General features: G+C 54.7%; 2 protein-coding genes across 7 annotated transcripts; one reads left to right on the top strand and one right to left on the bottom strand.

Moving 5' to 3' along the window:
• The first annotated feature begins 2496 nt into the window (after window positions 1-2496).
• Window positions 2497-11797, top strand: Zyx (zyxin). Of its 4 annotated transcripts, XM_047560391.1 has the most exons (11): window positions 3127-3432; window positions 3580-3799; window positions 4250-4449; window positions 4596-4688; window positions 4786-5334; window positions 9253-9388; window positions 9511-9680; window positions 9782-9960; window positions 10789-10909; window positions 11284-11388; window positions 11545-11797. In XM_047560391.1, the coding sequence occupies exons 2-10, from the start codon at window positions 3592-3594 to the stop codon at window positions 11386-11388; spliced, it is 1761 nt and encodes a 586-aa protein (XP_047416347.1). In that variant the 5' UTR covers window positions 3127-3432; window positions 3580-3591; the 3' UTR covers window positions 11545-11797. The 4 variants fall into 4 exon arrangements, with proteins under 4 accessions (XP_047416349.1, XP_047416350.1, XP_047416347.1 ...); XM_047560393.1 differs by lacking the exon at window positions 3127-3432 and adding an exon at window positions 2497-2774 and having other exon boundaries at window positions 11284-11797; XM_047560394.1 differs by lacking the exon at window positions 3127-3432 and adding an exon at window positions 2883-3030 and having other exon boundaries at window positions 11284-11797.
• An 84-nt stretch (window positions 11798-11881) lies between these two features.
• Epha1 (EPH receptor A1) lies at window positions 11882-27251 on the bottom strand. 3 transcript variants are annotated; one of them, XM_047560388.1, is made up of 19 exons: window positions 27101-27222; window positions 26620-26794; window positions 26008-26075; window positions 21325-21606; window positions 19639-20041; window positions 19257-19412; window positions 18592-18939; window positions 18335-18462; window positions 17950-18100; window positions 17645-17744; window positions 17376-17434; window positions 16494-16619; window positions 15481-15666; window positions 15309-15370; window positions 14996-15202; window positions 14661-14810; window positions 14174-14367; window positions 12346-12501; window positions 11882-12257 (listed from the first exon to the last, which is right to left on the bottom strand). In XM_047560388.1, exons 3-19 carry the CDS (start codon window positions 26065-26067, stop codon window positions 12179-12181), a joined length of 2847 nt encoding a protein of 948 aa, XP_047416344.1. In that variant the 5' UTR covers window positions 26068-26075; window positions 26620-26794; window positions 27101-27222; the 3' UTR covers window positions 11882-12178. The 3 variants fall into 3 exon arrangements, with proteins under 3 accessions (XP_047416344.1, XP_047416343.1, XP_047416345.1); XM_047560387.1 differs by lacking the exon at window positions 26620-26794 and having other exon boundaries at window positions 27101-27251; XM_047560389.1 differs by lacking the exons at window positions 26008-26075; window positions 26620-26794; window positions 27101-27222 and adding an exon at window positions 24160-24258.
• Window positions 27252-27503: the final 252 nt, after the last annotated feature.

Below are 27503 nucleotides of genomic sequence, written 5' to 3'. Positions count from 1 at the left end.
GCAGGTAGAGAGAGAGATGGGATTTGATGGCACTGTCTGATGGAGGAAATGGTCACCCACGGGTGGAAAGTTAAGGGGTTCAGGTGGTGGCAGCATTGAAAGGCTGTGAAGGGCCACGCTGGAGCTCCAAGAGAGGAGCTGGGAACACAAGGATGTAGGCGAGGCTGGAGGTGGCTGGGAGGGGCAGGAATGTTTAGATAACAAAAGACTGTGTTGCAAAAATTATGCAGTTTAGGAGGCAAAGATCCAACATCTACTTAGCCTGTTTTCTTCACTGAAAAATGGGAGAGTAATGTCTATTCTCACAGGTTTATTGTGAGGATTAAATGGGGGCAGTATAAAGAGTTTAGCATTGTACCTATCACAACCCACTAAGCATTTTCTCAGTGTGTGCTATTTGGGGTGTTTGCGTGTTGCTAGAGATTGAACTCAGGGCCTTATGCATGTCAGTTAGGCAAGTGCTCTACCACTGAGCTATACCCCAGTCCTAACAGTTCACAATTGTTGCTGCTTGTTATTGTCACAGTGGTACATTTGCTGCTGTTAAAGAGTGCTTAGCATGGTGCCTGGTACCAAACTGCTCCTCTGTTCACCTGAGCTTCCTGACAGAATCATTCCTTTCTTGCTTCTTCCCTTTTGTTCCATATGTTTTTTTTTTTTTTGTACTAGGGTTCGAACCTAGGCCCAGGGGCGCTTTACCTTTGAGCTACCTCCCAGTCCTTTTTATTTCTTATTTTGAGACAGCATCTTGTTAAGTTCCTGAAGCTGGTCTTAAACTTGTGATCCTCCTGAGTCGCTGGGAGTACACATGTGCACCACCATGCCCGGATCCCATGAATGTTTCCAACTTCTTTATGCTGCTCACCCTTGAAGAAAACTTTCTGGTACCTGGAAAGTATAAGCCCTTGGAGGTGCGTAGGGATGTTTTAGGTAGCAAAAGTGAGTGCCTATTTTCTTATTTCTCACAAAGTTGTTGGATGTGCTTTAGGTGGGGACATCCACTGATTTGCTACACTGGATGCATACTACCTGAGGATACCCATCACAATTACTTGCTTAAGAAAAACACCCAAGAATCATTAGGGCAGTTCCTGTTCATTGTCTGCATCTTAAGGTTGATTGTGAAGCTCTACTGAGACATTCTGGGTCAGTGATTCTGTCCTTCTGGGAAATTCTGTGTTTATGCTTGTATTGAGAATGGTTGGCTTAAAACTCTTAGCTTTAATATTCTGCATCCCAGATGCTCTTAGTTAGTTGTCAGTAAAACTAAGCCTGCCTACGCACCCTTCTATTCTTGACTTATAAATAGGTTTATCTGCCTAACAATTACACATATTGTATTTTGCACATGCACATCCCTTAAGGAGACTTCTAGAGACTTATGAAGTTATCTGGAAACTATCTTTTTTTCCCCTTTGTGGGTATATTCAGAAGGAGATGAGACCCTTGGCCTACGGAGCCACAAGAAACAATCTCCAACGTGCACAGGAAATCCAGTATCGCACTTCCAGCAGATCTTCCTAAGGGCAGGCTAGGACTGGCTGGTGCGTGACAGAGAGGTGTGCACTGCTCTTTTTGTTTCATGCATGGCCACACATGTTGTGGCTGTGAGAAATACTGGTGATTAAGACAAGAAGAGAAAAGCAAGACCAGTGGGCTCTGAGAAAGTAGTGATGATATAGTCTTAGAGATAACTAGGGACTTAAGGTTGAAGGAAGGAGAGGGTACTCACTACATACATCAAGACCATGAGAGATCAGCCTGGCCATAGGGAAGGGGAAATGTGGGGAAGACTGCCTTAGGCTGATTGGATTGGAAGATATTCCCGGTTCCGGGCAGAACTGGGGCTTACTTAATTATAGAATTATATAGCACTTTCAGGTAAGGCACTTCAGTTATCTCTCTGGATAATCCAACAAGGCGGGTGGACACAATACCATCACCCTCACAGGTGGAGAAAGCGAAGCCTAGAGAAAGAAGAGGTTTGTCGTTGGGCATCAGGCTGGAACCTCTCACTCCGCTCTCAGCATCCGGTGTTACTTCAGACATACAGGGTAGGGGGCAATGAACTCTGACCTGCGTGTGATCCTGAGCCCATTTCTTCAGCTCACAACCCCCGTTTTCTTAACATAAATTAATGGGGTTATTTTGCATGACCATAAATCATAGCCTAGAGGTTCCTTGACAAGCGGGGTGTAGCGGATTTGGAGGGCCAGGAACTGGAAACTGACTAGAGGGAGAACAAGAGGACTGTCTCAGATATCAGTCAGGAATGACTGGGTGAGAGAAAAGGAAGCGCCTGAGGGTGCATATTGAGCTAGTGGACGAAGGGCATGACGTCGTGAGTGTGGAAGAATTCAGGAAGCGATTGGGTAAGTTTCCATGTGCAGTTAAAATGAAGAACGAACCCAGGTCTGGTCTCTTACGCGTAGCCCGGGGCGGAATCGCAGGCTGAGGAATCCGGTCGGACCAGTGGGGGGCTCCACCGAGTGCAGTCTCCAAATTCCCAAGAGCTCCACCGTCGCTCCTTGAGCAGATGGGCTGCGGAAGGCGAAGAACTGCGGGGGACGTGTCGCCTGCGCTTACGTCTATCTTCCCAGATCCGAAATCCGCGGGCAGCCCTCACCTCCGCCCCGCCCTCCCACCTCGATTCCGCCGCCCGGACTCTCCCTCCGGCAACTGATCCGCAGGCGGGGGCGCCGGCGATGCAAATTCCTCGAAGCCTTAAGAGGTTGCCCAGCGCTGGAATTTAGCATCCCCCAAGAACGCCCGAGGTTCGTGTTTACACGCCCGCCGGCACAGCGGGGCGGGGAGGGTGCTGGTGCAAGGAGAGGGAACGCCCCCTCGCCACCCCGCCCACCCGGAGCCCAGGTCCATCCCAGTCCCGCCGGCCCGGGAGGACAGGGGGGCATCTGGGGCGCGGGGCTGGCGGCTCCGTGGAGAAGCGGCAGGTAACGGCTGGGGAGCGGGGGACTGGGCTGTTCAGCACCTCGGGACACCCGCCCGCCGGCTCAGCCCGGACTGGGGACGGTGAGTCAGATCGGCACCCGCGGGTCGGGCGGGGGGTGGGCAGGTCAGGAAATGACATCAGAGGCCTGTGTTTGGGGAGGGTGGTCTGCGCCGGGCCGGGGCGGCGGGGGCGGCGGCGAGTGGGGAGGTGGCGGGCGGACCTTCGCGGAGCCTCCGGCCCGGGGCAGGATCAGGGCCCCTTCCTGGGGGAGTTTCCTGCCTGTCCGCCTCCCCGCCTCTCCCCGCCCCCTCTCCGGGCCGCTCCTTGTATGGTCTCGGCGCCGCGCTCTCCCCGCCCTTCCTCCCTCCCTCTTCCCTGCCTCCCTCCCCGCCTGGCTGGAGGCTGCGGGACCGGGACGCAGAGTCCGCGGACCCGGCGCCGAGGCGGCCACCCGAGACGCGGCGCGTACGCTCCGGCCCCGGGTGAGGCGCGGGAGAGGCCCGCGGCCCCCGGGGAGGCGGCGAGGGACACAGGGCTCAGGGAGGGGCCGGGGGTCGCGGAGGCGAGCTGAGACCGCCTGGGGTCCTCGGCCCCGCGCCTCTGCGTAACCTGGCCACCACCCCCCGCAGCCCGGCCCGGCCATGGCGGCCCCCCGTCCGCCTCCTGCGATCTCCGTCTCCGTCTCGGCCCCGGCCTTTTACGCTCCGCAGAAGAAGTTCGCCCCGGTTGTGGCCCCAAAGCCCAAAGTGAATCCTTTCCGGCCCGGGGACAGCGGGCCTCCCGCGGCGGCCGGGGCCCAGCGCGCACAGATGGGCCGAGTGGGTGAGATCCCCCCACCGCCCCCGGAAGGTGAGAGCTGGGCTGGGGACTGGACCTCCGCGGGCACCGGGTGGGGGGTGGTTTGGAGAATGTGGGGGTATCTGGGAAGGTGGTTGCGGAGGGGGCTGGGCGCAGCCACTTGGTCCCGAGCAGATGTTCTTACCTCATCATGGAGCTCGTGGCTGGGCGCCAGGGCTCCTGGGACCGGTCCAAGTCCCCCGCCTGGGGGTGGGAGACGGGAATGTGGGCCACGAATCTTCCCCTGTGGGTCCGTTCTCCGAAGTGTAACGGGAGCTGCAACACTTCTCGGTCGAGTCCTCGGCCTTTCCTGACCCGGGAACACCAGAGCGCCTTGCGCCTTCTTTCCTTACTCACACGCTCCAGGACCCCCGGGAGAGCTCTTGGGTTAGGGTCAGAGTTGTAGACGGAGGGAAACAGGGGAGAAGGGCTCCCACCGATGTCCATCTCGTTCCTTCCCAGACTTTCCTTTACCCCCTCCTCCTGTCCTTGGGGATGGTGACGACGCTGAGGGTGCTCTGGGAGGTGCCTTCCCACCCCCACCTCCCCCCATCGATGAACCCTTCCCCCCTGCGCCTTTGGAGGAGGACATCTTCCCTTCACCTCCTCCTCCACTGGAGGAGGAGGGAGGGCCTGAGGCCCCCACCCCACTCCCACCGCAGGTATGGAGACCTGGGAGGCAACTGCCCTGGGGCATCCCAAAGGAAAGGGGAGAGGGGGCTTTCCTCTTACCTCCTCTGCCTCTGCCCTGTTGGGGTGGGGTGGGCATGGAGAACTGGAATGGGTGCTCTGACCTCTGACCTTCTAGCCCAGGGAGAAGGTGAGCAGTATTGACCTGGAGATTGACTCTTTGTCCTCACTGCTGGATGATATGACCAAGAATGATCCCTTCAAAGCCCGGGTAAGGGATGCGACATTGCTGGCCCCTGGGGAGGAGAGGAGTGGAGGGAGACAGCCTCTTCTGACTGTGATTCTCTCTTCTCTGCCTCCCCTTGCAGGTGTCCTCTGGATATGTACCCCCTCCAGTTGCCACTCCATTCATTCCCAAGTCCAGTGTTAAGCCTGCAACTGGGGGCACAGCACCCCTGCCTCCTTGGAAGGCCCCTTCTAGCACCCAGCCTCTGCCCCAGGCTCAGCCTCAGAGCCAGCCGCAATTCCACGTCCAGCCTCAGGCCCAAACCCAGGCCCAGACCAAGCCTCAGGTCCAACTCCATGTCCAGCCCCAGACCCATCCTCAGCCTGTGGCTTTGACAAACACCCAGCTGCGAGGTCCTCCAGCTCCAGCTCCAGCTCCAGCTCCAGCCCCTAAGTTTTCTCCAGTGGCTCCCAAGTTTACTCCTGTGGCTCCCAAGTTCAGCCCTGGAGCTCCAGGTGGACCAGTGTCCCAGCCCAATCAAAAATCGGGGCCTTCTGAGACAGGCTGTTCCACTGGCACGGGCTCCCCTCAGCCCCCCAGCTTCACCTATGCTCAGCAGAGGGAGAAGCCCCAAGTGCAGGAGAAGCAGCACCCAGTGCCCCCACCGGCCCAAAACCAAAACCAGAACCAGGTGAGGGACTAGGAAGATGAGACGGCGGGGTGGGGATGGGGCTAAGTCAGTAGTCAGAGAACAAGGGCAAAGGTGACTCGGGAGGAGGGTCTGGGAGGGTAGGATAGGAGTCTTAATGGGGTGGCGGGGTGCTGAACTCTTAGAGTGGTGGGAAGGGAAAGCTCTTCTGCAGTAGGAGCCTTCATGGCTGGGGCCTGACCCTATGGGCAGAGCAGGAAGGCTCTGAATTAGGAGAATTGGTGACCTTGCCTTGTGCCTCTGCCCCAGAATGTTAAAGTGAAGGATGAGCTCACCAGGCCAGCCTTGGTTTTTCCCGTTCTTGGGCCTTGAGTTAATCTACCGGCTCCTCTGAACACTGTTACTGCCGGAGGGCCCATCTGCAGATAAGAGTGAAGCACCAGTAAACACCGGCTGAGCCAGCATCCACCGAGTGCCAGGCACTGTGCTCTGTGCTCTGTAGGCTGGGACACCTGGGACAGGGAGGGAAGAGCTCTCTCAAAGAGATACAGCCTTTGGGAGTTGACAGACCTGGGATAGAATTCCTGGCTCAACTTCTCACAGGCTGTTAGACTCAGGCAAGTTAGGTGCACTTTAAGCCTCAGTTTCTCCATCTTTCCATGCATTTAATGCGTGTGAAGAGTAGGTGAGCTAATGCTTAGGAAGTCCTGGATTCTGTGTGTAGCACATACATGCTCAAAATAGAAATGAAACAGTTCTTGCTCTCCACTTCAGGAGATGAGATCTTCCGAGTTGAAGGGACCCTAATGGTGGTCTAGTCCAACCATCGAGAGTCTAACTGATACTGTGAATGTGAATATTCAGCCATAGTATAGGAGGAAAGGTCAGTGCCAGTGAGTTCCTGTAACTGAAAATCCTGTGACTTTCAGAACTTAGAACCAGAAGCCTTTGTGGGGTCTGGTAGGATAGGGAAGACTTTGTGGGGCTGCTGTGCCCTGGAAGAATCTTAAGAACCCAGAGAGGAGAGGGAACCGCATTTGGTTGGGAATGGCATGGACAAAACTCAAGGGTGCAAATACACAGGGGTATTTGGAGAACAGAAAGCAGAAAGTTCCTGTGGGAAAATTAAAGAGCTATACTTAGGTAGGTGGGGGCTAGCAGGAGTAGGAAATGAGATCGCACACCAGGGAGCTGGTGCATATTGGAGAGTCATTAATGATATTCAGTGGTGTGTGGCTGGGTCAGGAGGGCTGGTGAAAGCAGTGCTTTTGGAAGCTTTCTGGAAAGTTTTTCCAGCAGAGATGTGTAGTAGAGAAGGGAATTGGGTGACGTGTGTGAGTTCACTCCTGGGCCACAGTAACATTAGTTGCAATGAAAAATAAGACCCAGGGATGAGAGCTAGCACAAAGGAAGAGCCTACAGGAGGAGGCAAGCGATAAGCAGTTGGAAGAAGAGAGGAGGGAGAGGGGGAGAAAATGCCAGGGAGATTCTGAGCCTGGGTGTGTTGGAGAGTGATGTTATTGCTGACAAAATAGAGAAGTTCAGAAGGGGAAATGGTTTGGACGGGAAGGGGAGGGATCAACATGTCAGAGTGTTGAGCAACAGGTTCCAGGAGCCCTTGCTTTAGGCTGGGAACTGTCACTGAGTTAGAAATATGGGACCAGAATTTAGGAGCAGGTCCCTGACCAGAGGTGTGCACAGAGACACTAAGGCAGTAGAGACTGAGGCTTCCAGAGATGGTGTAGAGGGACCTGGGAGGATCCTGGGGTCTTGCCATGTTGACCAGTTGGGAGCGTTGGGGAGGAGAAGAGCGAACTTAGAAGTGAATGGGCCACTGGTGCAGTAAGTTCAGGGATTTGACGTCATAGATGTCCTTGGAGCAGCTCGTTTGTGTCCTGTTAATGGGGGCAGAATGTAAGGAGTTGAGTAAATAGTGGGAGCATAGAGTTGGTAATATAGCCTCAAAATTTGTCAGGGAAAAGGACTCTGGGAAGGACTGAGTGTGGGTATTTTTCGAGTGAGAGGAGGAAGCATTCCCAGAGATCAAGGACAGGGTTGCATGTGCTTCCTATGCTTAGGGAGGATCTGGTGCTGGCCGGCTGCCATCAGTGGTGTGGGGGTGAGGTCATCTGTGTGAGTGAGAGGGTGAAGCACTGGGGGCTCCAGGACATGGAAAAGGTTTGGTTTGGAACAGCTGCTGTGGGGAAGGCAACTGGGAATCTGCTGGAGCCAAATGCAGAGAGCCCAGCTGGGGCTGGAGGGCACGGAGGGAGGGCGCTGCAGTGTTAGTGAACTCTCTGCAGCCTTCCCTGCTCTGCACCTCCTCACTGCAGCTTGGAGGTGGAGACAGGAAGCAGGCGGTGTTCCCACCTGGGGTTGCCGATCAGGCCAGGTAGCTGAGGGTGGTGGAGGGCGGCAGGACTGACATGGGACCCCATGGGCATAGCCACTCAAGGGGTCAACCTGGGGGCTTTGAAGTTCCCGAAAGGCATTTGGGGGAGGCGGGGTTAGGAGGCTCAAGCCTTGAGCTGGGTTCCCTTAGCAGGCACAATCTGAGTAAAGGAGAGGTCCCAAGGATCATGGAGGCAAAGAGACCCATAACCCTTAGGTCCAGTGCGTCTCCAGGTGGACAGTGACTGATGGAAAGTAATTCGGAGCCATGGGAATTGAGGAGGTCAAGGTCTGAGTCCCATGTCTATAAAGCTGCTGGCAGGCGGAGAGGAGGGCAGGGGCAACTCGAGTGTCTTAAAGGACATGGGTGCCCACGGGCAGGGCTGGTTCATCCTTCCAAAGAATGGAACGGGCATTTACAGTGGTACTGGAGAACAAGGGCTACCCGAAACCCTTTCTCTGACCCCACAAAGCCAGGCAGGAAAACCTAGTTGAGGCAAGAGGGGACACTCTCCTTGAGGGATTTGACAGTTGAGGGTAGGAGACTTCAGGAGTCTTATGGAGAGATGGCTAAGATCTGGGGAAGTCCACACTCGGGTTCCGTGCTTTCTTACACAGCAGAGTTCACTCAAGTTCCCCTGCTGCTGTGGGTGCAGGGCCAGGGCGGAAGGGCGGAACCAGGGCTGGGGAGACGGTGGCTGTGGGAGGAGGTGGCAGGAGTCCTGATGGTTCCTGCGTTGGAAGAATGGCAGCATCAGCAGGTGCAGCTCGGACCAGGGATCATGGCCCTGGGTGGACCTGAGAACATTCCTGTGGGAATGTCCTGTGAACATGCTGGTGTAGGTCTGACAGTCCTCCTACAGTGTCCCTAAAGTTCCTTCACCTCCCTGAGTCTCCAGCACTCAGAATCACCCCAAGTGGGAGGGGTAGACTGGCCTGGGCCCTGGCCTTTGCACCTCCTCTGAGGCCTACTGGGCAAGGAGTTGGGTCAAGTAGGCCAGAAACCCCTCAGGAGGGACTCCAGGGTCTCTGTGGGGGGTGCGGGCTGGGGGCTGGGCTCTGCAGACAGCTCTGGGGTTTAACCTGTGCTTCCCGCCTGTGTTGCATCCTCATGCTAACAGGGGCTGCTCAGCAGCAGGCGGGACGGGTAGGTGTGTGCACGAGTGTGCGCGCATTGCGTGTCCCTCCCCCATGGGAGCTGTGTCCGAGCATGCTCTGTGGAGTTGGTGCGTGGCTGGCGTATTCGGTGCTTCAGTGTGCGTGGCCTCCGTTGCTCAGTTGTTTTGGCCTGTCCGTGACTGCGGGGGAGAGGGAGGTGTGGATGGGTTTTGGGTGAAGCGGGTGGAGACATCTGGCTATAGGAGATCCAGGCTGAGGCCATCCCCTGCCCCTCTGTGATGTGTGTGGTGCTGCTGGCCTGGGCAGGGAGGGAGAAGGAAGAGCTTTAAGGGTCAAAACTGAGCATCTAGGAAACAGGCGGGAGCTAGGTCCTCATTGGAAGAAGGCGGGGTGGGGTCAGCAGGCCTGGCTGGGTCCTTGGAGGGAATGACCCTGGAGAGTGTGAAGAAGGTGTTGGGGTTTCAGGTGCGCTCTCCTGGGGCTCCAGGACCCCTGACCCTGAAGGAGGTGGAGGAGCTGGAACAGCTGACCCAGCAGCTGATGCAGGACATGGAGCATCCTCAGAGGCAGAATGTGGCCGTGACTGGTGAGTCCGTCGCCTCCTGGGGACACCTCCCCTTCCATTGCTGTGTTGACGGGCCTGAGTTGGCAGATCCCTAGCAAGGTCACATTCTTCCTTCTGTTGAGGGTGTTCTTTGGCCTTCCCAGAGTCCTGTGGCCGATGTCGTCAGCCGCTGGCCCGTGCGCAGCCGGCAGTCCGTGCACTGGGGCAGCTGTTCCACATCACCTGCTTTACCTGCCACCAGTGTGAGCAGCAGCTCCAGGGACAGCAGTTCTACAGCCTGGAGGGGGCACCGTACTGTGAGGGCTGCTATACAGTGAGTCTGGGTTGGGGTTCCTGGTCCGGGAAAGGGTGGGTGAGCCTCGGAACCTGGCCCGCGGTGCTGGCTCCCTGGCAACCTGCTCCGCTGCCTCCTAGGATACCCTGGAGAAGTGCAACACCTGTGGGCAGCCGATCACCGACCGCATGCTGAGGGCCACAGGCAAAGCCTACCACCCGCAGTGCTTCACCTGCGTGGTCTGCGCCTGTCCCCTGGAAGGCACCTCCTTCATCGTGGACCAGGGCAACCGGCCCCACTGTGTCCCTGACTACCACAAGTGAGGACCCAAATACGTGCATTCTTGGCCCCACTCTGGGTTCCAGCTGTGCTTGGTTTGGTAGCCAGCTTGCTACCTGGTCCCAGGATAGTGCCAAAGCCCTGGTTTTGCTTTCCGGCCCCACAGCCTAACCTGCCTGTAGATAGCATGGAATGGCACCTCTGAATGAGCTGCGCAGTGGCCCTCGACCTGTGTAGCTAGCCCTGCTCCTGGCTGCTCCCGCCCTGGCTCCTGCTCCCTGAAGTTTCTCTGGGTCTGTGGTGCTGGTGTGACTTCATGTCACACACAGGCTGGGAAAAAGTTCCTTTGGTGGTCACCTGTTTGAAGCACTGGTTTTTCCTTAGAAGCAGGGCGTCCACTTTCTCAGGCCGGCTGGCAGAATACCATCACATAGCCAGAGGGCCGCTGGGAAAGCTGCCGCGTCTGCCCCCACCTCCAGCAGGAGTCTGTGGGATGCATTTTCAGGATTCCTGTGGGGTGACTGGGACTCCATGTCCCTCTGCACTGCCTGGGGTTCAGGGCAGAGAGGCCAACATGGGGGCAGTAACCCAGGGTGGCAGCTGGAGGCTCGCCTCCCACAAGCTTCCTGCTGAGCTGCAGCATGGGGGGCTGAGGGTGAGGGAAAGAGCACGGGACAGGAGTGTGGAGATGGGTGTTGGGATGGGGGTCGGGGAGGCTGGGAGGTCCCCTTGGTGAGGGCTGGCTGTGGTGCTCGGTCTTGGTCATTTCTCCTGAGCGCCCTTCCTAATACCTTGTGCTTCCCCAGGGGTCATGAAAGCCTAGGTGACATGCACCCCACTGACCCCACTGGCCTTTTCTGTCCCGCAGGCAGTATGCCCCAAGGTGCTCCGTCTGCGCGGAGCCTATCATGCCCGAGCCCGGCCGTGACGAGACCGTCAGAGTGGTCGCTCTGGACAAGAACTTCCACATGAAGTGTTACAAGTGTGAGGTCCGCTGTCCCTCCTGTCCCCATCGGGAGGTCACTGAGTCTTGGATAAACACAGAAAGGGGCTGCTTGCTGAGAGGGAAGAGTGTCGAGTGAGGTTCTAGGAGAGAGGTCAGAATGGAGCGCAGACAGGACGGGAGAGGCCCCAAAGCCTGCTCTGGGGCAGTGGGGGAGTGGGAACCCCGGAAGCAGAGAGAGACCGAGTGGGTAATGCGTGGGATGTGATACGGTTGGGAAGACACGCATGACCAGGACACCGGGCCTGAGCCACGTGAAGCATTTGGCCTTCCTAATTAAAAAACAAAGCTGAGGACAGGACGGTGGGGTGGAGCGAGGACCTTCTTGGTCAGTGCCCTCTTGTCTTGTCTTCTTCCCAGGACTGTGGGAAGCCCCTGTCTATCGAAGCGGATGACAACGGCTGCTTCCCTCTGGATGGCCATGTGCTTTGTCGGAAGTGCCACACGGCTAGAGCCCAGACATGAGTAAGGACAGGCCTCCTTCCAGACCGCAGGTCCATACCCCATCAAGGACCACCCACACTGAGACCAGTCCCTGCCTCCACCCACTCCAACCCTCCCTCCATTCCAAACCCCTCCCTGGTATCTCAAGTGCTCTGACCTGAGGCCCCATTGACCTAGGGTGCTGAGGCCCAGCCCTGGGCTGCTGTCCTCGCCCGTCCTGCAGGGATCGCCCGCTGTCCTCCAGGGTCCCCACCCTAGGGGCCACCAGGCCTCGTGCTGCTGCTTTCACTGCTGCACCGATACCCTTGGCTGGGCTCGGCAGCCTCCGTACTCTGCTTGCTGAGGGCCCTGGCTAGGCTGGACACCTCCCCTGCACCGTGCTGCCAGGTCGCAGCTACAGCTACAGATTAAAGAACTTGTTTTCCAAAATCTTCAGTAACGGACTCTTTCATAGTGCCTGTGACTGTCAGGGTTTGATGAGAGATCGAGATTAAAAGATCAGGAGGAGGGATGAAAACCCAGTTCCTGTTTATTTACAAAAATATATATGTGTGTGCTTGTGTACATATTAAACCCCCCCAGCCCAGCTGCCCGTGGTCACTTCACGGTCACTTCACCCTACCCCCACCTCCCTTTTAAAACAAGGAGGCTCCTGGGTCCAGAGGCAGAGTCCTGGAAGAGAGGGCAGGAGCAGCACCAATAGCCTACGTCTCGTAGGTTGAGGAGGGGCCCAGGCAGTGACCCTGGTGGCCTGTCCTTGCTCCCTAAGGAGGGAGGAAGGGGAGGGCTGAGGTGTCCTCTTGGTGGCCACTCAGTCTTTAAATCCCTGAATACTGCAAAGAATGCGCTTCTGGTGCCCCGGCAGTGTGATCCCCATCTGCGTCAGGTCCCTGTGGAAGAGAAGGGGAGACCTTGAGCCCGGTGGCTCAGTCCCCAGCTGCTGCCCTGTACCCAGGCCACCCCGGCCCGTGTCCGCACTCGGCCGTCAGCTCCAGCACACACTCCATAGTGTCCAGCCCGGCCGAGCGGAAGTGCAGGATGTAGCGCTTCATTCGGATGGACTCGAGCCACTCGGCCACGCTTCGATAAGGGATGCCATCCGAGCCACTCAGGCTGGGCAAGCGGAGCGTCACCCTGTGGAATACCAGGCTGAGTCAGTTCCTGAGGGTTCGGGGGCTGGTTGGGACGGACCTCCGCATCACAGCCACTGCAGAGATCCTCTGGGCTTGCTGGATTAGCCGGCCATTGTCTAAACCCACATCCTGGCCTGTTCCCTGGTGTGGGCAGCTGGCGGTCTGCTATGTGGACAGACAGAGGGAGGGAAGGTGGCTGCCCTGGGAGTCCCTGACAGAAGGGGACCCCAACCAGTCTGTCTGGGCACTTGCCTGGATGCTGATGCAGACATGAAAGTCCCTGCTGAGGAGTGGAGGGCAGGAGAGCAGGGGCCCTGTAGTGGGGCAGTCCCACCTTCTTCCAGGGTGGCTGCCTGAGTCCCAGGAGCAGCCCCTTGCCACCTTCAGCCTCGGCTGCTATTGTTGCACTCTGACACCCACAACACAATGAGTGTTCCTGTGCTAACGCCAGCCAGAGCCAAAAACCATTAGCAAAGTAAATCTGCTGGGGGAAAACGTCCAACATTCCAGAAAGATTAGCACATGCACTCTCCAGCGTATAAGGGAACTGTGCTCCAAAAGATAGTTTCAAAAGTTGGAACTTGGAACATGTTTTCCCCCAGAAACAAGGTTATATATGGTGGTTTGATGCAGAGGGCAGTACGCCAGGCGGGTTCACTCGATAAAGCAGTGGAAGTACGGCTGGCCTGGCCTGGCCTGGCTCCCCACCTCAACCCCTCCCACCTCTTCTTTCTCTACATTCTGGCTGCGTTCTTGGTAAAGTACAGTGTTGACCATATCCCTCCCATGGACAGTTTTGAAAAACTAGTCAAAAGTTCTCTGCACTGAGGAAAGTCCACCCTTCTCAGAAGGTTGGTCCTTTGCACTGACCCCTGCTGCCTCCCCAGCTTCATGGTGGCCGTCCCTGAACTGGGTACTGCTGTCATCATGCTGGTCTTCAGCTCCCTGGGCCCTCAGACTGGCCGAGTGATCAGAGGGTCTCCCCAGATCCCAAGGATGCCCCTGCCATTCCCATCCCAACCTAGCTGCCCACTGCCTTAGGGCACCAGACCATAAGCCCTGCTGTGTCTCCAATGTCCAGCAAAGAGCTTCAACCACTAGGTACTCCAAAATGGGTCAAGTGTATGAACCTTTCCTCCGCATGCAGGATATTTCTATGGGGAGGGGGATGTATCCAAGTCCCAGACTGGACTATAGACACTCCCCCGAGATGTGGCTTTAGCCATAATACAATGTAGTGGGACAGGGAGAGGTGGCTCCAGGAAGGGTTCTAGGTGAAGGTAAGGAACTGGGATCAGGCTGTGATTTTCTGTTGTGTGGAAAACTGGGAGCAAACAGCTTCAAGCTGTACCTTTCTAAAATTTCCATGTGCATATGCCACCTCGGTGTGCTTGTTTCCTGTCTTCAATCAAAATAAAGCCATGGAGAGTGGGACCTCATCTCACCAGGGTGGGCTCTCCTTAATGGATCTGGGTCCTGCCTCCCATGCTGGACTCTGTCCAGAGCTCTTCAGGGCCCACGCTTGGTGGACAGAGTGGAATGCCCATTTCTATGCTTCCAGATCCGCCCTCTTGAGTTCCCCTGTCCTTTGTTACGTGGGGTCAAAGTTGGCAATGGTCCTGTTGCCTGGTTACCTGGGGTCAAAGTTGGCAATGGTCCTGTTGCCTGGTTACCTGGGGTCAAAGTTGGCAATGGTCCTCAGGGAGTGGGGGTTGGCAAGCAGTTGTTCCAGATGTGCCCGCAGCTGGAGGAAGTGGGGCCGACGGGCACGGTCATATGCCCAGCAGTTCTTCATGAGTTCGTAGAGAGGGGCAGGGCAGTCCACAGGAGGGGGCAGCCGGTACCCATCCTCGATGCTCTTCATTACCTGTAGCGGGAAACAGGGAGGACAGCCCGAGGGTAGGAAGCTGACCTGTAGGCCCAGACTAAATTATGCTCACATAAGATCACTGCAATATGGCCTCAAAGCAACCCTGACCAGTCTGAGAATAGGAGAGAGCTCGGTGTGATATAAAGGGACCGGAGGGAGTGATAGGAAAGCAAAAGAAGCTGGGGTCGGGAAGGAGTAAGATATCTGCAGGAAAGGACCATGGGAGAGACTTGGGAGGGGACAGGAGGTGGGAAGCAGGGATGACATGGGAAAGAATGTTCCAGACTCACCTCCTGATTGCTCATCTCCCCATAGGGCTTGTCCCCAAAGCTCAGCACCTCCCACATCACAATCCCAAAACTCCACACATCGCTTGCCGTGGTGAAGATCCGATGGGCAATAGCTTCAGGGGCTGTCCAGCGGATGGGGATCTTTCCACCCTAGGAAGGCGTGGGACAGAAAAGTGATGGGTTTGGGGGCATGAACAGGGATACAAAAAAACGTGGGAAGGGGATGGAAGGTTGTGTGCCCCCAGGAGCACAAATCCTGACTCTACAGGTGCGACTGTATGAATGATGGGCGAGGGTGAACAGGGACATGTGTGCAGTGTGTACTTGTCTCTGACCTGGGTTTCGTAGGTGCCATCAAAGTCGTCCAGGAGGCGGGTCAGGCCGAAGTCAGACACCTTGCAGCACAGGTTCTGACTCACCAAGATGTTCCTGGCGGCCAGGTCCCGGTGGACATAATTGTGGTCACTGAGGTAGTTCATGCCAGCTGCTATACCCTGCAGCATGGCCACCAGCTGCCCAGGGGCCAGCTGGTCCTCCCGTTCCTGCAGCAGGATGAGTGGGTGAGTCGGGGTGAGCAGGGCCTCCTTCCCCAAGGTTCACGGCCCCGCGGCGTAGCCCCCTCCCCGGCTGGTCCTCCACCTTCCTTACCTTCAGGAAAGCATCCAGGGCTCCATTCTCCATAAACTCTGTGACGATCATGATGGGCTTTCCTGAGACAGAGTGCAGGCCATCACCCCAGAGCCAGGCTTCCTGCCCTTGGTAGCACACCCTCCTCTGCTGGTGGGGTCACTCCCTCCTTCCCCTGCCCCACTGCTCATACTCTTTGTGATGACGCCTTCCAGATGCAAGATGTGTGGGTGGTTGAACTGGCCCATGATAGTCGCCTCTCGAAGGAAGTTCCACCACTGGCCATCTGGGGACGTGTCTTTCAAGGTCTTAATGGCCACAGTCTTGCAGTCCTGGCTGGGGAGCCTCAGAGTTCCTCTATAAACTTCCCCAAATTCTCCTGGATGGAAACAAAACAAGATGGTGGTCTAAGGCACTGTTAGGCTGCCCCAGGGTCAGGCAGTGACCCCTTCCTGTCCTCTGGCCCTCTCCTTCTCTGGGGGCCCAGAAATGTGGAGTGCCCTTCCTGGGTCAAGGGCTTGGGCTGTCTCTCCCAAGGAAGGGATAGTCTGGAGCCAGCACGCATCTCTGCAGCCTGGTCCCACTGTCTTCCGGTGTTAACCTGCTACTTGGCTTTGGTAGGTGCTCACTGAATGCTGAGGGAATAGCCCACCCGTGCTGTGGGACTGCTGTGTTCGTAAAGAGCAGGCCCGAGTGATGGGGGAGGATGATCCTTGCTGCCTTTTCCCATGAGCTCCCTGGTCACGGCTCAGCTGGCTTGGCTGCACAACTGGTGAGGACACTGCCAAGCTTTGTTCTCTGCTCAGATCCATTTCCTCTGGTGACCCACAGGATCAGGGCAGCCCAAGGACACTGGGCCCCTGATGAGGTGGAATGCTGGGAGGCTCTGAATCTCTCCCACTTTAGGAACCATCTGAGAACAGCCTGAGCCCTGGATGGCGACACCTCTATCGACAGAGGAACCTCATGACCCAGAGCAAAGCGTGGAGGAGGGAAGGTCTGCTCCAAGGCACCCGGACACAGGGTTCTAACATGAACGCAGCAGCTCAGAGGGCATAGGTCAGAGCAGGTGTGAACTCATCTGGGAACTCGGGCCACAGGAGAGGCCAGCTTGGGGTCCCCAGGGAAGGGCAGAAGGAAGTGGCCTGCTGGCAGCTCTGTGCTACCACACCAAGGGGACCAGCCGTGGGACACTTCAGGGCTCACCCTCTCCTATGACAGTGTCCACGATCAGCCAGGATGGGTCAAGCTCCTGAGTGAAGTCCAGGGCTCCCTGTGCAGGGTCCTCGTAGGCCTGGAGGTCCACGTAGGGCTTCAGCCACAGCTTGTCCTCTGTGGGAGGACAGAGGGTTCAGCAATAGTGGTGTCCCCTTCAGGGCTTAGGAGTACGGAGGTGGTGAGGAGGGAGGAGCTGGCAGCTGCGTCCACTCCTCCCAACACTTCTCTGCTCCCTGAGGTGAGCCCTGTTCTGGCTCAAGTGGGAGAAAGTCTCTATTCTGAGCAATGAGGTCTCCATGTCCTAGCCTTTCTTCTTCCTGTCTAGCTCCACGCTCCCCTCCTCACTCCTCAGGACCCAGGCCTGGACAGCACACTTGCTGCCCTGAGTGACCCAGTCTTCCCATGGCTTGTGACCTGCCTCAGCGCCCAGGCCCCTCCAGTCAGTCACACCTCGTTCACTCCCAGATGAAGCCTCTCCCACCCCAGCCACTTGGATGGACCACAGACTTCCTTTGGCAAAGCTACCTAATGAGGTGACAAGTAGAAAGTCCACATACCTCAGATGACCCCAATGCCCCTCCTGACTGGCCTTGGTCTCCGCCTACAGATCTGGCTCTGGCATGGGGAAGGCCCAGAGCCCAGCAGGGCAGTGCAGCCGCACCAGCGCTAGCAGCTAACGGCACCCGAGCCACTGATGGACCATCCGGGCAGAGTTAATTAACCAACGGTAATTAGGTGGCAAAACATGAGAGCCCTAGGGACAGTAAACCCCACTTGCACCCCCAGAGTTGACCTGGCAGACCTGGGTCCCTTGTTTGCTTCCCAGTAGCAACACACGCACATGGGCACGCGCAGGGGCTGCTGGCTCACCTCGATCTGCATCCGCGCGGCGGTCCCGCTGCCTCTGCTGCCGTTGGCGCTGGACTCTCCTGTGGGAGTGGGGCAGCTTCCTCAGGGTCCCAGGACCATGCGTGTGGCCCAATGAGCTCTGACTAAATTTACTCCAGAAACAACAGGGGCTGGGTGTGCAGGAGGGGCACGGGGACACCCTTGAACTTTGGAGCGAGGGGATGGGAGGGTCATTGGGGATCAGAGAGGGACTCAGGATGGGTGAGCAGGGAGGAGACAGGAGCCAGCACCTTGAACGGAGAACATGAAGAATCCCAATCAGCAGAGCTATAAAAAACAGCAGCCCAAAGATGACGGCCACAATCTCTCCTCCAGTCAGGCTCCTGGAAACTGTAGACACAGAGGGTGAAGAAATCTGGGGTTCACAGCCCACAGGGGCGATAGGAATGAAAAGCAGGCCTCTCAGTGAGCATGTGCCATGTGTCTGTTCCCTACACCAGGGACATGGGGGTGTGTAGGGAAGAGGAACAGAAGTGCAGGTGCTTCTGTGGGATGACAGGTGGATGTGTTTGGGGCAGAACAAGAGATGACCCACCTGGTGGGCTTGTCCGAAACTCATGGTCAGGGGAGAAAGGGCCAGGGCCCAACGGGGTCAGCACTCGAACTCTGACGATGTACGTGGTATCTGGCTGCAGTTTTGTCAGCAAGACCCTGGGTTCTAGAACCATCTGGTGCCATTCTTCATCCTGTGGGTGAGACTTCTGTTATATGGGCTGTGCTGAGCCAGACCCTGGTTGGAAATGCTGGACACGTGGGGAGAGGTGAACTAGCAAGGTAAGGACAGAGTTCTCTGAAGGTTGTCCTGGGAAAGTCACAGTTTGCTGTGGGTGGCTTCCCCAGCCCGCACCCTGGGCTAGGAATGCTGGGGTGTGCCCGGGCAAGGACACCAGAGGCCATCTCCCAGCAGCAAGCATCCTGACCTGGTTCAGCACATGCAGCTCGTAGCTCAGGTTCCCCCCAGGACTGCGGGGCCGGGACCCTGCCCAGGTCAGCTCCAGCTGCCTGGGTTCTTTCTTCACCAGCCTCAGAGACAGGCCCGAGAGTGACTCTGGGAGTCCAGAGGGATAGCGATGGATTTGGAGGGAAAGAGGGAATAACTTAAGTAGCATTTCAACTGCTTCCTCCCCATCCCTCCTGCCCGTGGTCCTAGGTACTCTGTTTGCTCCAGGTGCCTCACCTGCATGCCCCATGTTGATGCTGAGGGAGGCACTGGAGGGCGGATGGGAGCTGCCCAGCCCTGACACTCCGTTTTGGGATTTGACATGAAAGGTGTAGTTGGCATTGGGATCAAGGCCATCGACTTGCACAGCAGGCTTGGTGAGCCCCCTGGCACTAGGGGAGAAGCGCACGCCCGTGCCACAGGGCTGGCAGGGGCCCCTGTCCTGTGCGGGGCCCTGACACTGCAAACATTCCACGCTGTATCTGACGTCTTGGCGGCCTCCCGTATCTGTGGGGGGTTCCCAACGCAGGGAGAGCTGAGTCCCCGATGCAGAGAAGCTCAGGTTCTGTGGAGCCGACGGGGGGCCTGTGGGGTAAGAGCCATCTGTAGGTGCCAGCTTTGCTCTCTCCTAAGCTGCTGACCCACCTTCACCCACCACCCCAGTTCCTGAAGTCCTCCACGGCCTTCAGAGAGACGTGACTTCCACTGAAGAGAAAGTGGTAGGAGCACACCTCTGTGTTCTCGGAGGGACAGCAGGGGTCAGGGGAGGGGCTGTAAGCAAGTGCCTGAAATCTGGGCAGCTCCAATCTCTGACAAGCTCTGGAAAATTCTGACATTAAGGAAGACCCAGCAGAGGTCCAGCATCTCCTCCCAGATGGCCATGCCCTGCCCCCTGGACTCACGTGTGCATGCCGTCTGCGGGTCCTCCCCAGGGGCTCGGTAATGGCCATTCTCACAGGTACAGATGGTGGCTCCCTCAGACTGGGCTGTGCTGTGTTGGGGGCACTGGAGACAATGGGGTGTGCCCATGTCGGTCCGGTAGGAGCCCGTAGGGCAGGCTGGAGAGAGGATGAAGGGGAACCACAGCTTCCTGATGTTTTCCACAAGTAGAACGGATGGCGCCCTCTCTCCACCCCAACCCCTTATACTGGAAACACCTCTGCAAATGTGTCCCCAGGGCTCTTAGGCTAAAAGTCACTGGATGGCGCCTCGGCTTCCTTCCCTGCCTGGGCACCCAGGAGACCCTCCCGGGGGCCCCGTGGGTTCTCAGCACCTCCTCCTTACCAGTGCATCCCACACTGCTGCTGCCTTCCTCATAGCCAGGCTCACAGTGGCACCGACCCACTGGCACCAACCACTCGCCGTCGGGGCTGCAGTGCATGCGAGGTGCACCTGAAGGGCCAGGGCTGGCCTGTGAGTGGGGCAGGCAGGTCCCCGCCACTTCTACCAACCCCCCAGGACCAGGGAGAGTGTCGGGGAATTGGGCCAAGCCATGCACAGCCTCAGGACAGCGCTGGTAGAACACCCGCACAGATACCAAGGCCACACATGCACCCGGATTGTGGAAAGCAAGGTAGAGGCCACGGCGAGTCAGGCGGCCCAAAGAGCAGCGCTCCACGTTCAGCTTCACGGCGCCGGAGGCAAGATCTCGAATGGTGAAGCTCTGGTCTGCAGCCACTGTGGTCACCTGGGAGGAAAGACGGGAGAAGACGCCAGGAGGCAAAGTCAGGCTTCATCCCACCGAACAGAAACATTGTTTGCTTCCTACGGGTTGAGCATCCCTAACCTGGAAATCTAAAATCCAAAATGTTCCAAACCTGAAACTTTTTAAGTTCCTATCTGATGCCACAAATGGAAAATTCCATACCTAATCTCATGACAGGTTACAGTCAAGGTACAAAGCACACTGAAAACAGAGCATAAAATTATCTTTAGGCTATGTGTAGAAGATGTATATGAAACATAACTGAATTTCAGCTTTAGCACAGGGTCCTCTTCCCAGATGTCTCATTATGTATACACAAATATTCCAAAGTACAAAAGAACCTGAAATCTGAAACACTTTTGATCCCAATCATTTCAGATACTTAACCTGTACTTTACAATTTATATAACCATGACAGAAGAACTTATTCTACTTGAGGTACCTGGTTAAGTATTTTGTGTGCATTACACTTTTTAGCCCATGCAATCATCCTACAAGGTAAGATGTCTTAGCATCTCTACTTCACAGATTAGGAAACTAAGACTAAAAGAAATTAGAGACCTTGTATGAGATCGTATACTAGCATAGGATTGGGCTAGGACTGGAACCCAGCAAGTGGAACTGTACTGTCCATAAAATTTCCACCATTGGGAAGTAGCACCCAACCCTGGTGCCAATGTGGTAATCAGTTAGAGAGTGTGTCAGAACTAATTTATTGCTAATAACAAACTTTACAACATTTGCTCTTTGGAAAGAAATGACAGCATATCTTATAATAATATGCTCCTTACTCTTTTACATTCAATATGCTTCCTGAGTGGGAAAGAAAGGGATGGTATTAAGAGATCACAGATAGGGAAATGTCCTATTAAGAAATTATAGCTATAATCATTGGAGTGTCAGGCACATGAGCATCAAGGATACGGACAGAAAATTTCTAAAACTTCTGCATTACACTTCCCTCTTCCTCTGTGGCATCCTGTTCTCTAGATGCAAGTAGAAGACTTTAAAATAGACAAGGCTGGACCACTTACTCCCATTATTGTATGATGAGGAAATCAAAGCTCAGAGAGGTTAGCAGGCATAGCAAAGAGGTACTCAAATCCAGCCTTTCTGGTTTCCAGTCCCACATTCTCTTCATTATTCTACTCCTGCACTGTCTTCTTGTCTCTGCCACCTTCTGTTTAGTCTTAGCTGAGTGGGGTCATGGTCAGGAGCCAGGCAGGGATCAGTGCCAGGACCAAGATGGCATAGAGGGGAAGTACCTTTTGGAACAAGGGCCGTCGGAGCTGGATGCCCACGTCCTGGTCACTCTCCATGTACAGAAGGTTGAAGGTCTCCTTGCAGCCCAGAGGCCCGGATCCCCCAGGGAAACTCTTGCAATCCCGAACGGTGAACTGCAGCTCCACGTGGACACGAGAAGCCTCCTCCCCTCGGTAGATCCAATTGGAGCGAAGCCAGTGTTCAGTGTCTCCGCCCTCCTGCAGTGGGCAGTCCTGGTACATGTACAGGGGTGTCCCATTCAGCATCTGTTGCACCTCACTCCACTGTGAGAGGAGAATCAGAGTCAGGGACCAGAAGAGACAAGGAGGAAGCTGGTTCCAGAGTCCTCAGGTTCATATTTCTTGACCGGCCTAACCTGACCCCTGGGTCACAGAAGAGCAGCCTAGCGTTTTAAGTTGTGAATTTACTTGGATAGCATAGACAAGATAATAGGCCCCTGGCAATCCTGGCCAGCCCGGGCCCCTTCAGTTAGCTGACTCCAACTTTGAGTGTGAGCACCAATTTCACCTATTTTATCAGCAGAACTATCAGGTACTCCAAAGGCAAAGCTTATTCATGAACCCCTTCTATTTATTTGTTCAAAGAGAACTTTTTTTAAAAATTAAAATCCCTATGCTTTTGGAGGACAAAAACAAGCATAGAATTGTCTAATTAGGGATTCTCACCTTATCCAATATTCCTTCCAGTTATAGCCATTATCAAAATCAATTGAGAAAGTTGGCTGCACTCCCGGGCACTATCACGTCTGCCCCCTTAACTTCCTTTACATTAAAAGAATTTTTTTTTTTTTTTTTTTTTTTTTTTTTTTTTTTGTGGTGCTGGGGATTGAACCCAGGGCCTTGTTTTAAACTTGGTAATAATAATGCCTGATACTAACGCAGCACTTTCCACGTGGACATAAGGCCTACCAAGGTGGAAGGACTTGTCCAATAGCTGAGTGACTTGCTCATTCAGTGGGAACATGAAGTCAGGTACCTCAGGCTTCAGAGTTTATTTTTATTGTACTGGAGGTTGAACTCAGAACCTCGTGCGTTCTGGGGAAGTACATTACCACTGAGCTATACCCCAAGTCTTTTTCTTATTTTTATTTTGAGACAAAGTCTCACTAAGTTATTTAAACTGGCCTGGGATTACAACCCTGCACCACTGTAGCTGGCTGAGTTTATTCTCCTAATCATTATGCCTCTATGTGCTTATTACATAAAGCCAAGGAATAAAAACTTAAAAAGAATAAAGTCCTCCCATCCTTCTACCCTCATCCCCAGAGGTGGCCTTCCCTAACAATCCTAAGTAAAACTTGCCACACTATTTTCAATGGTGCTTCTTGTTAATTTAATTTACATTTTGTTGAAGAGGATGCAGTGTGTTTCTCTTTTGTTCATTGGCTATTTGTATTTTTGTATTTTATGTATGTGTCCATAACCTCTGTTTTCTTCTTTTGTGTGTGTGGTAAGGTACTGGGGATTGAACCCAGGGATATTCTGAGCTACAATTCCAGACTTTTTTATATCTTATTTTGAGACAGGGTCTTGCTAAGTTGCTGAGGCTGGCTTTGAACTTGTAATCCTCCTGCTTCTGTCTCCCAAGTCTCTGGAATGACAGGTGTACCACCATGCCTGGCCTTTGCCTGACATTCTATTATTAACATTTGATTATTCATTTTTTTAGACATAATATGGATATTAATCATTTGCTTGATACAAATGTTTCAAATATTTTCTGCCACACCACTTTGTTAATGGTATCTTTTAGGTGGATATACACTTTCAATTTTTACATAATAACATCATGATTTCTGAGTTGTGTATTTTGCTTGCGAGGCTCTCCCATTCCAAAATTATAATGATCTTTTAACTTTTCTCCTAAATTTTAGGTGTGTTTGATTTTTAGGTTTAGATTTTAATTTCCCTAGAATATATGGTGTGTGTGTGTGTGTTTGTATGTTTGTTTGTGTGTGTGTGTGTGTGTGTGTATGTATGGTGTTAAGTGGCGAGGTGTCTACTTTCTTTCCTTCTTTAAAATTACAGGCATCCAGTATTCAATTTAATAATTAGTAATCAATGCTTTTGATACTTTAGGGATTCAATACAACATATATCTCCCCCAAATATAGTTCTCTTGTAAATTCTGAAAAATGGTAGATGCACAATTAGCTGTACTTTGGTAAAAGGAAATTTACATGTCTGAAGGAAATCTACATTAGTAAGGCATCTGTACCAGGAAGAGGACTGCTTTGAGACCACCTGGATTACAGGGGAAGGCTCTGTATCTGCACAGCAGGAAAGCCTTTGTTCACCCTCTGGGCTTGTGATCTGAGTGCCTGTTGCTGCCTCTTGCCCCCAGTTCCTTTCTTCAGCTCAGGATCATGTGCATGCATCAATCATCTGACCCTTTCTCCAGTCTCATATTTTGTGGACTTCCTGTGTGTATGTAGGTTAGTTAAAATTAATGGGTTTCTCCCATTAATTATCTATTCATCAATTTCATAAGCTCACTTACAAAAACTTTAGCGGGCAGAAAGTTTTTCTGTTCCCTTACAGTACTTTTCACATTGATTTCCAATTCCAATATCATCTACATTAAAAGACATGTGTGTTTGTATTTGAACTTTCCATTCTGTTATCCTGGCCTTAGTATTTTTGTCAAGCCACCTGTTTTAATTATTGTTGCTGTTCTGAAATCTGCTGGTAGGACAAGTCTCCCATTTCATTCTTCTTCAAAAAATACTCTGTCATTCTTAAGTATTTTCTCTGCCAGATGAACTTAAGAAGCTCTCAAATGTTATAAAATAGTCCATTGATACTTTGGATTCTAACCTGTAATTTGAAAAAGAAGAAACAGAGGCCCTAAGAAAGTTCCCTTTCCTGGGTTTTACTCCACTGCAGTGCAAGGACTCTTGTGCCTACTCCTCAGTTCTGGGAAAAGACAAGAAAGAGCACCATGAATTAAGAATCGGTGAGGGGTGGGGCAGAAGCATAAGCTGCTGTGAGGCACATATTTCTGCATTACGTTAGAGAGTGCACAGATGGCAAGCAGTGTCTGAGAGGAAGAAAGCTGAACTGCACAGGCACCCAGCGGGTGACTGAGGAAGCCAAGCTGGGAGCCCAAGTAAAGGGCACAGGGCGGGGCAGGTGGACAGGGTGGTGGGTGGTTCATGTGCAGCTCATTAGCCAGACTGCCAGGGCTGCAGCTGGAGCCTGGAGAAGCAGATGTTCCCAGCTGCAATCTGCCCCTCCCCATTCCAGCAGAGACAGATGGGGGAGAACCAGGCAGCCAGGAACAGCACTATGGATCCTTTCACTTACCACTCAGGCACTGCTGGCTGGGACATGGGTGCATTCTTGGGAGTCGGATGCTGAGTGTGTGCGCGTGTGTGGAAAGATGGGGAGTGGAGGATAGGGGACCAGGTGGAGAGTGGGAGCATTGATTGCTGGTTGTCTTCCTGACCTCCTAGTGCAAAACTGTTTTCTCTGTGAGGCTAAGAAAGGGGCCTTGTTCCCAAGCCAGCACAATTAGGGGAGAGTTATTTGGGTGGAGGAGGCAGGGGCACAACCAAGGCACATGGGAGCCAGCAGATGGACCTGCAGCCATCATTGTGGGGTGATTAGCTGGTTTATGAGACAAGGCGCCTATTAGGGCTGGCCTAATCCAGGATTTCCCACACTGCCCCTCCTGGAGGTTACATTATGGTTCAGGTTATTAATTCTAATTATGGGCCACTCTGGGAAAGCAGCAAATGCAGCCAGGACCCTCACACCAGGAAGGAAAGAAAGCAAGTAACCCTGAGCTCCATAACAGACTGAAGTGAAGTCTCAGGTACCGGAGTAAGGAAGAGAATACTGAGGGAATAGGGTCTAGGACTCAAGAGTGTCCACCTGTCAGGCAGCCTCCTGGGGTTCTGTGGCCAGCTCTGCTGGGGGGCACCAAGAGTGTTCTCTGGACTTCATGTCCTAATGTGCTCTCTGGGACCCACCCACAACTGACCTCTGCTCACTGGGTTGCAGGGACACACAAGGAGAGAATGGACTTAGCACAGGCTGTGACATCCTCAGCTGACTGCAAGGCATTGGGTAGAGAAGCCTGCCGAGGGGGTATGAAGAATGTGTCAAGGGCTCAGGGACTTTGAGGGGAGCAGCTTGAAGCTCTGAGAGAGTCAAAGGCCCCTTGAAGAATCTGATGCAAGCTTGGGCTCTCCTCTCTAGAAACTGATATGCACATGTAACTTAGAATACACTTTTGTGGTCCCCGACTCCTGAAGCTTTGTCCATGCAAATCTGCTGGGATGAAGGGAGCTGTGTAGAGAGGATGCTTTCTGGTGTTTCTATCCCTCCCTAGGCAAGGCTGTGGTCTCAGCCCTTGACCGTGTCCATCATGGACATCCATTCTCTCCCTGGAAATGGGGGCTCACCTACTCTGGTTCTGACAAGTATTCACCCCTGGAGCAGGAACGGGGAGGAGCAGCCAAGGAGGCATTCCCCATGAGGTGAAGCCTGACCCCCCGCCAATGTCCCATTCAGGACTCTGACTCAGCCTCCCCTCCCCCTCCCGGAGGAGACACTTCCAGTTTTTCCTGCTCTTTTTGGTTCCTCCACCCACCTCTCCACCCCATTTCCCATTGGCCTTCGGCCTTGAGCCATCCCAGATCCTTTCTCCCCAACACTTACCCCATCCTCTGGGGGATCCAACAGCCAGCCCAACTCTCCCTGTGCCATGCTTGTGTCCATTAGGGTGACTGAAGGTGGGGAAAAAAGGAGCCTGTCATCTCTGGGGACAGAGGTGCCCCTGCAACCCACACTCCTCCTCTGGAGGTCCAGCCCCAGGTTCCAACATCCTCCTCCAAACAGCGGCCACATCCTGAGGCTTAGGGAGCAAAAGGGCCCAGGACTGGGGAATGAAGAGCTCCAGGGGTTCCATAGTTTTCCTTCAGAGTGTGAAGGGAGTAAGGCAGAGCCAGGCAAGGGTTAGAGTGTGAAGCTTTGACCCAAGTCAAGGCAGGAAGCTGAGGAAGAGCAGCCCCAGAGAATTGCAAGGGCTCAGTCATCCCGGGCTGCTGTGGCTGGGCACCCATCTGCTGCACAGCTGCAATGAATGGATGGCAGGAGGTACTGAGCCCTTGGGAGTACTTAGTGGGACCCGGGAAGGGACTCTTGGGAAGGGAGGCTGATTCTACTGTCCAAGGCCTGCACTGGCCTGTGACTGAAGGTAGTGGGTGAGAGTACCACGCACAGCTTCAATTTTGGGAAGTGGTGGGAGCAGCTTCATAAGGGTGTGCATGCCTTAGATGCGAAGTTTGGCCCCTACAACCGGGAACCCCTGTATTGGAGTCCTAACTCGTCCCCAGGATGGCAGGTCCCTCTGTTGCCTGGCCTGGACTGGCAGAGGTGACTTCCCATCTCGGACTTCAATGGGCATCGATCTCTGGGCTGGGCACTCGAGGTTGGGACCCTCGGCCTGTGAACGAAGGGTCCCACGACGGCTGGGGTCGGGGTGCAGCTTCCTGGCGGCGATAATCAAAAACTCCCTCTCCACCCCGGGGCAAAGATTGCTGGCCAGCAGGAGCGGGGGTGACTGACCCGGGAGAGCCGGAGCTTGGGGTTAAAGACCAAAGACTGGCCAGGCCAGTCGATCGCCCCGCGGCCCCGGCAAAACAAGGCAGCGGGAGGGGGCGCGGGCAGGAGGGCCTCTCAGGAATGCCGGCTCCCGCAGCGGGGCGGCCGACCGCGCAGGAGTGGGAGCGGCGAGGGCGGGGGTCGGTACCTTCCTCGGCGCGCGCCCCCGGGGACAGCGGGGCGCAGAGCAGCAGCAGCAGCCCGAGCCCCAGGGGCCAGCGCCGCTCCATGGCGCCGGCCGGGACCTGGGACCTCGGCCCCCACCGCTCGGCCAGGTCGCGAGGGACTGGGCGAGCCGGGAGGGCCGGGCGGGGGCGGGGGGCGGGGCTAGCGCCGGGGGCGGAGTCCCGGGCTCACCTGGTTCACCTTCTTAAAGGGACAGTAGGACAGGAAGGAAACTTGTCAGACAGGTAATAAGCTTCACCATCTGGAGGCGTCCTGACCGGAGTGAGGCTGCGGGAGTCGCCTAGTGGTCGGAACTAGGAATCGACTAACCTTTTCCCGTTCTAACCCTAACCCGACCCAGTCTTGATCCAGCCTGGAATTCAAAG

The sequence above is a fragment of the Sciurus carolinensis genome, chromosome 8 (assembly GCF_902686445.1).
Source record: "Sciurus carolinensis chromosome 8, mSciCar1.2, whole genome shotgun sequence".
NCBI classification, from domain to species: domain Eukaryota; kingdom Metazoa; phylum Chordata; class Mammalia; order Rodentia; family Sciuridae; genus Sciurus; species Sciurus carolinensis.
The sequence above is the reverse complement of the archived record's forward strand: the minus strand, read 5'-3'. Positions and strand labels throughout refer to the sequence as shown.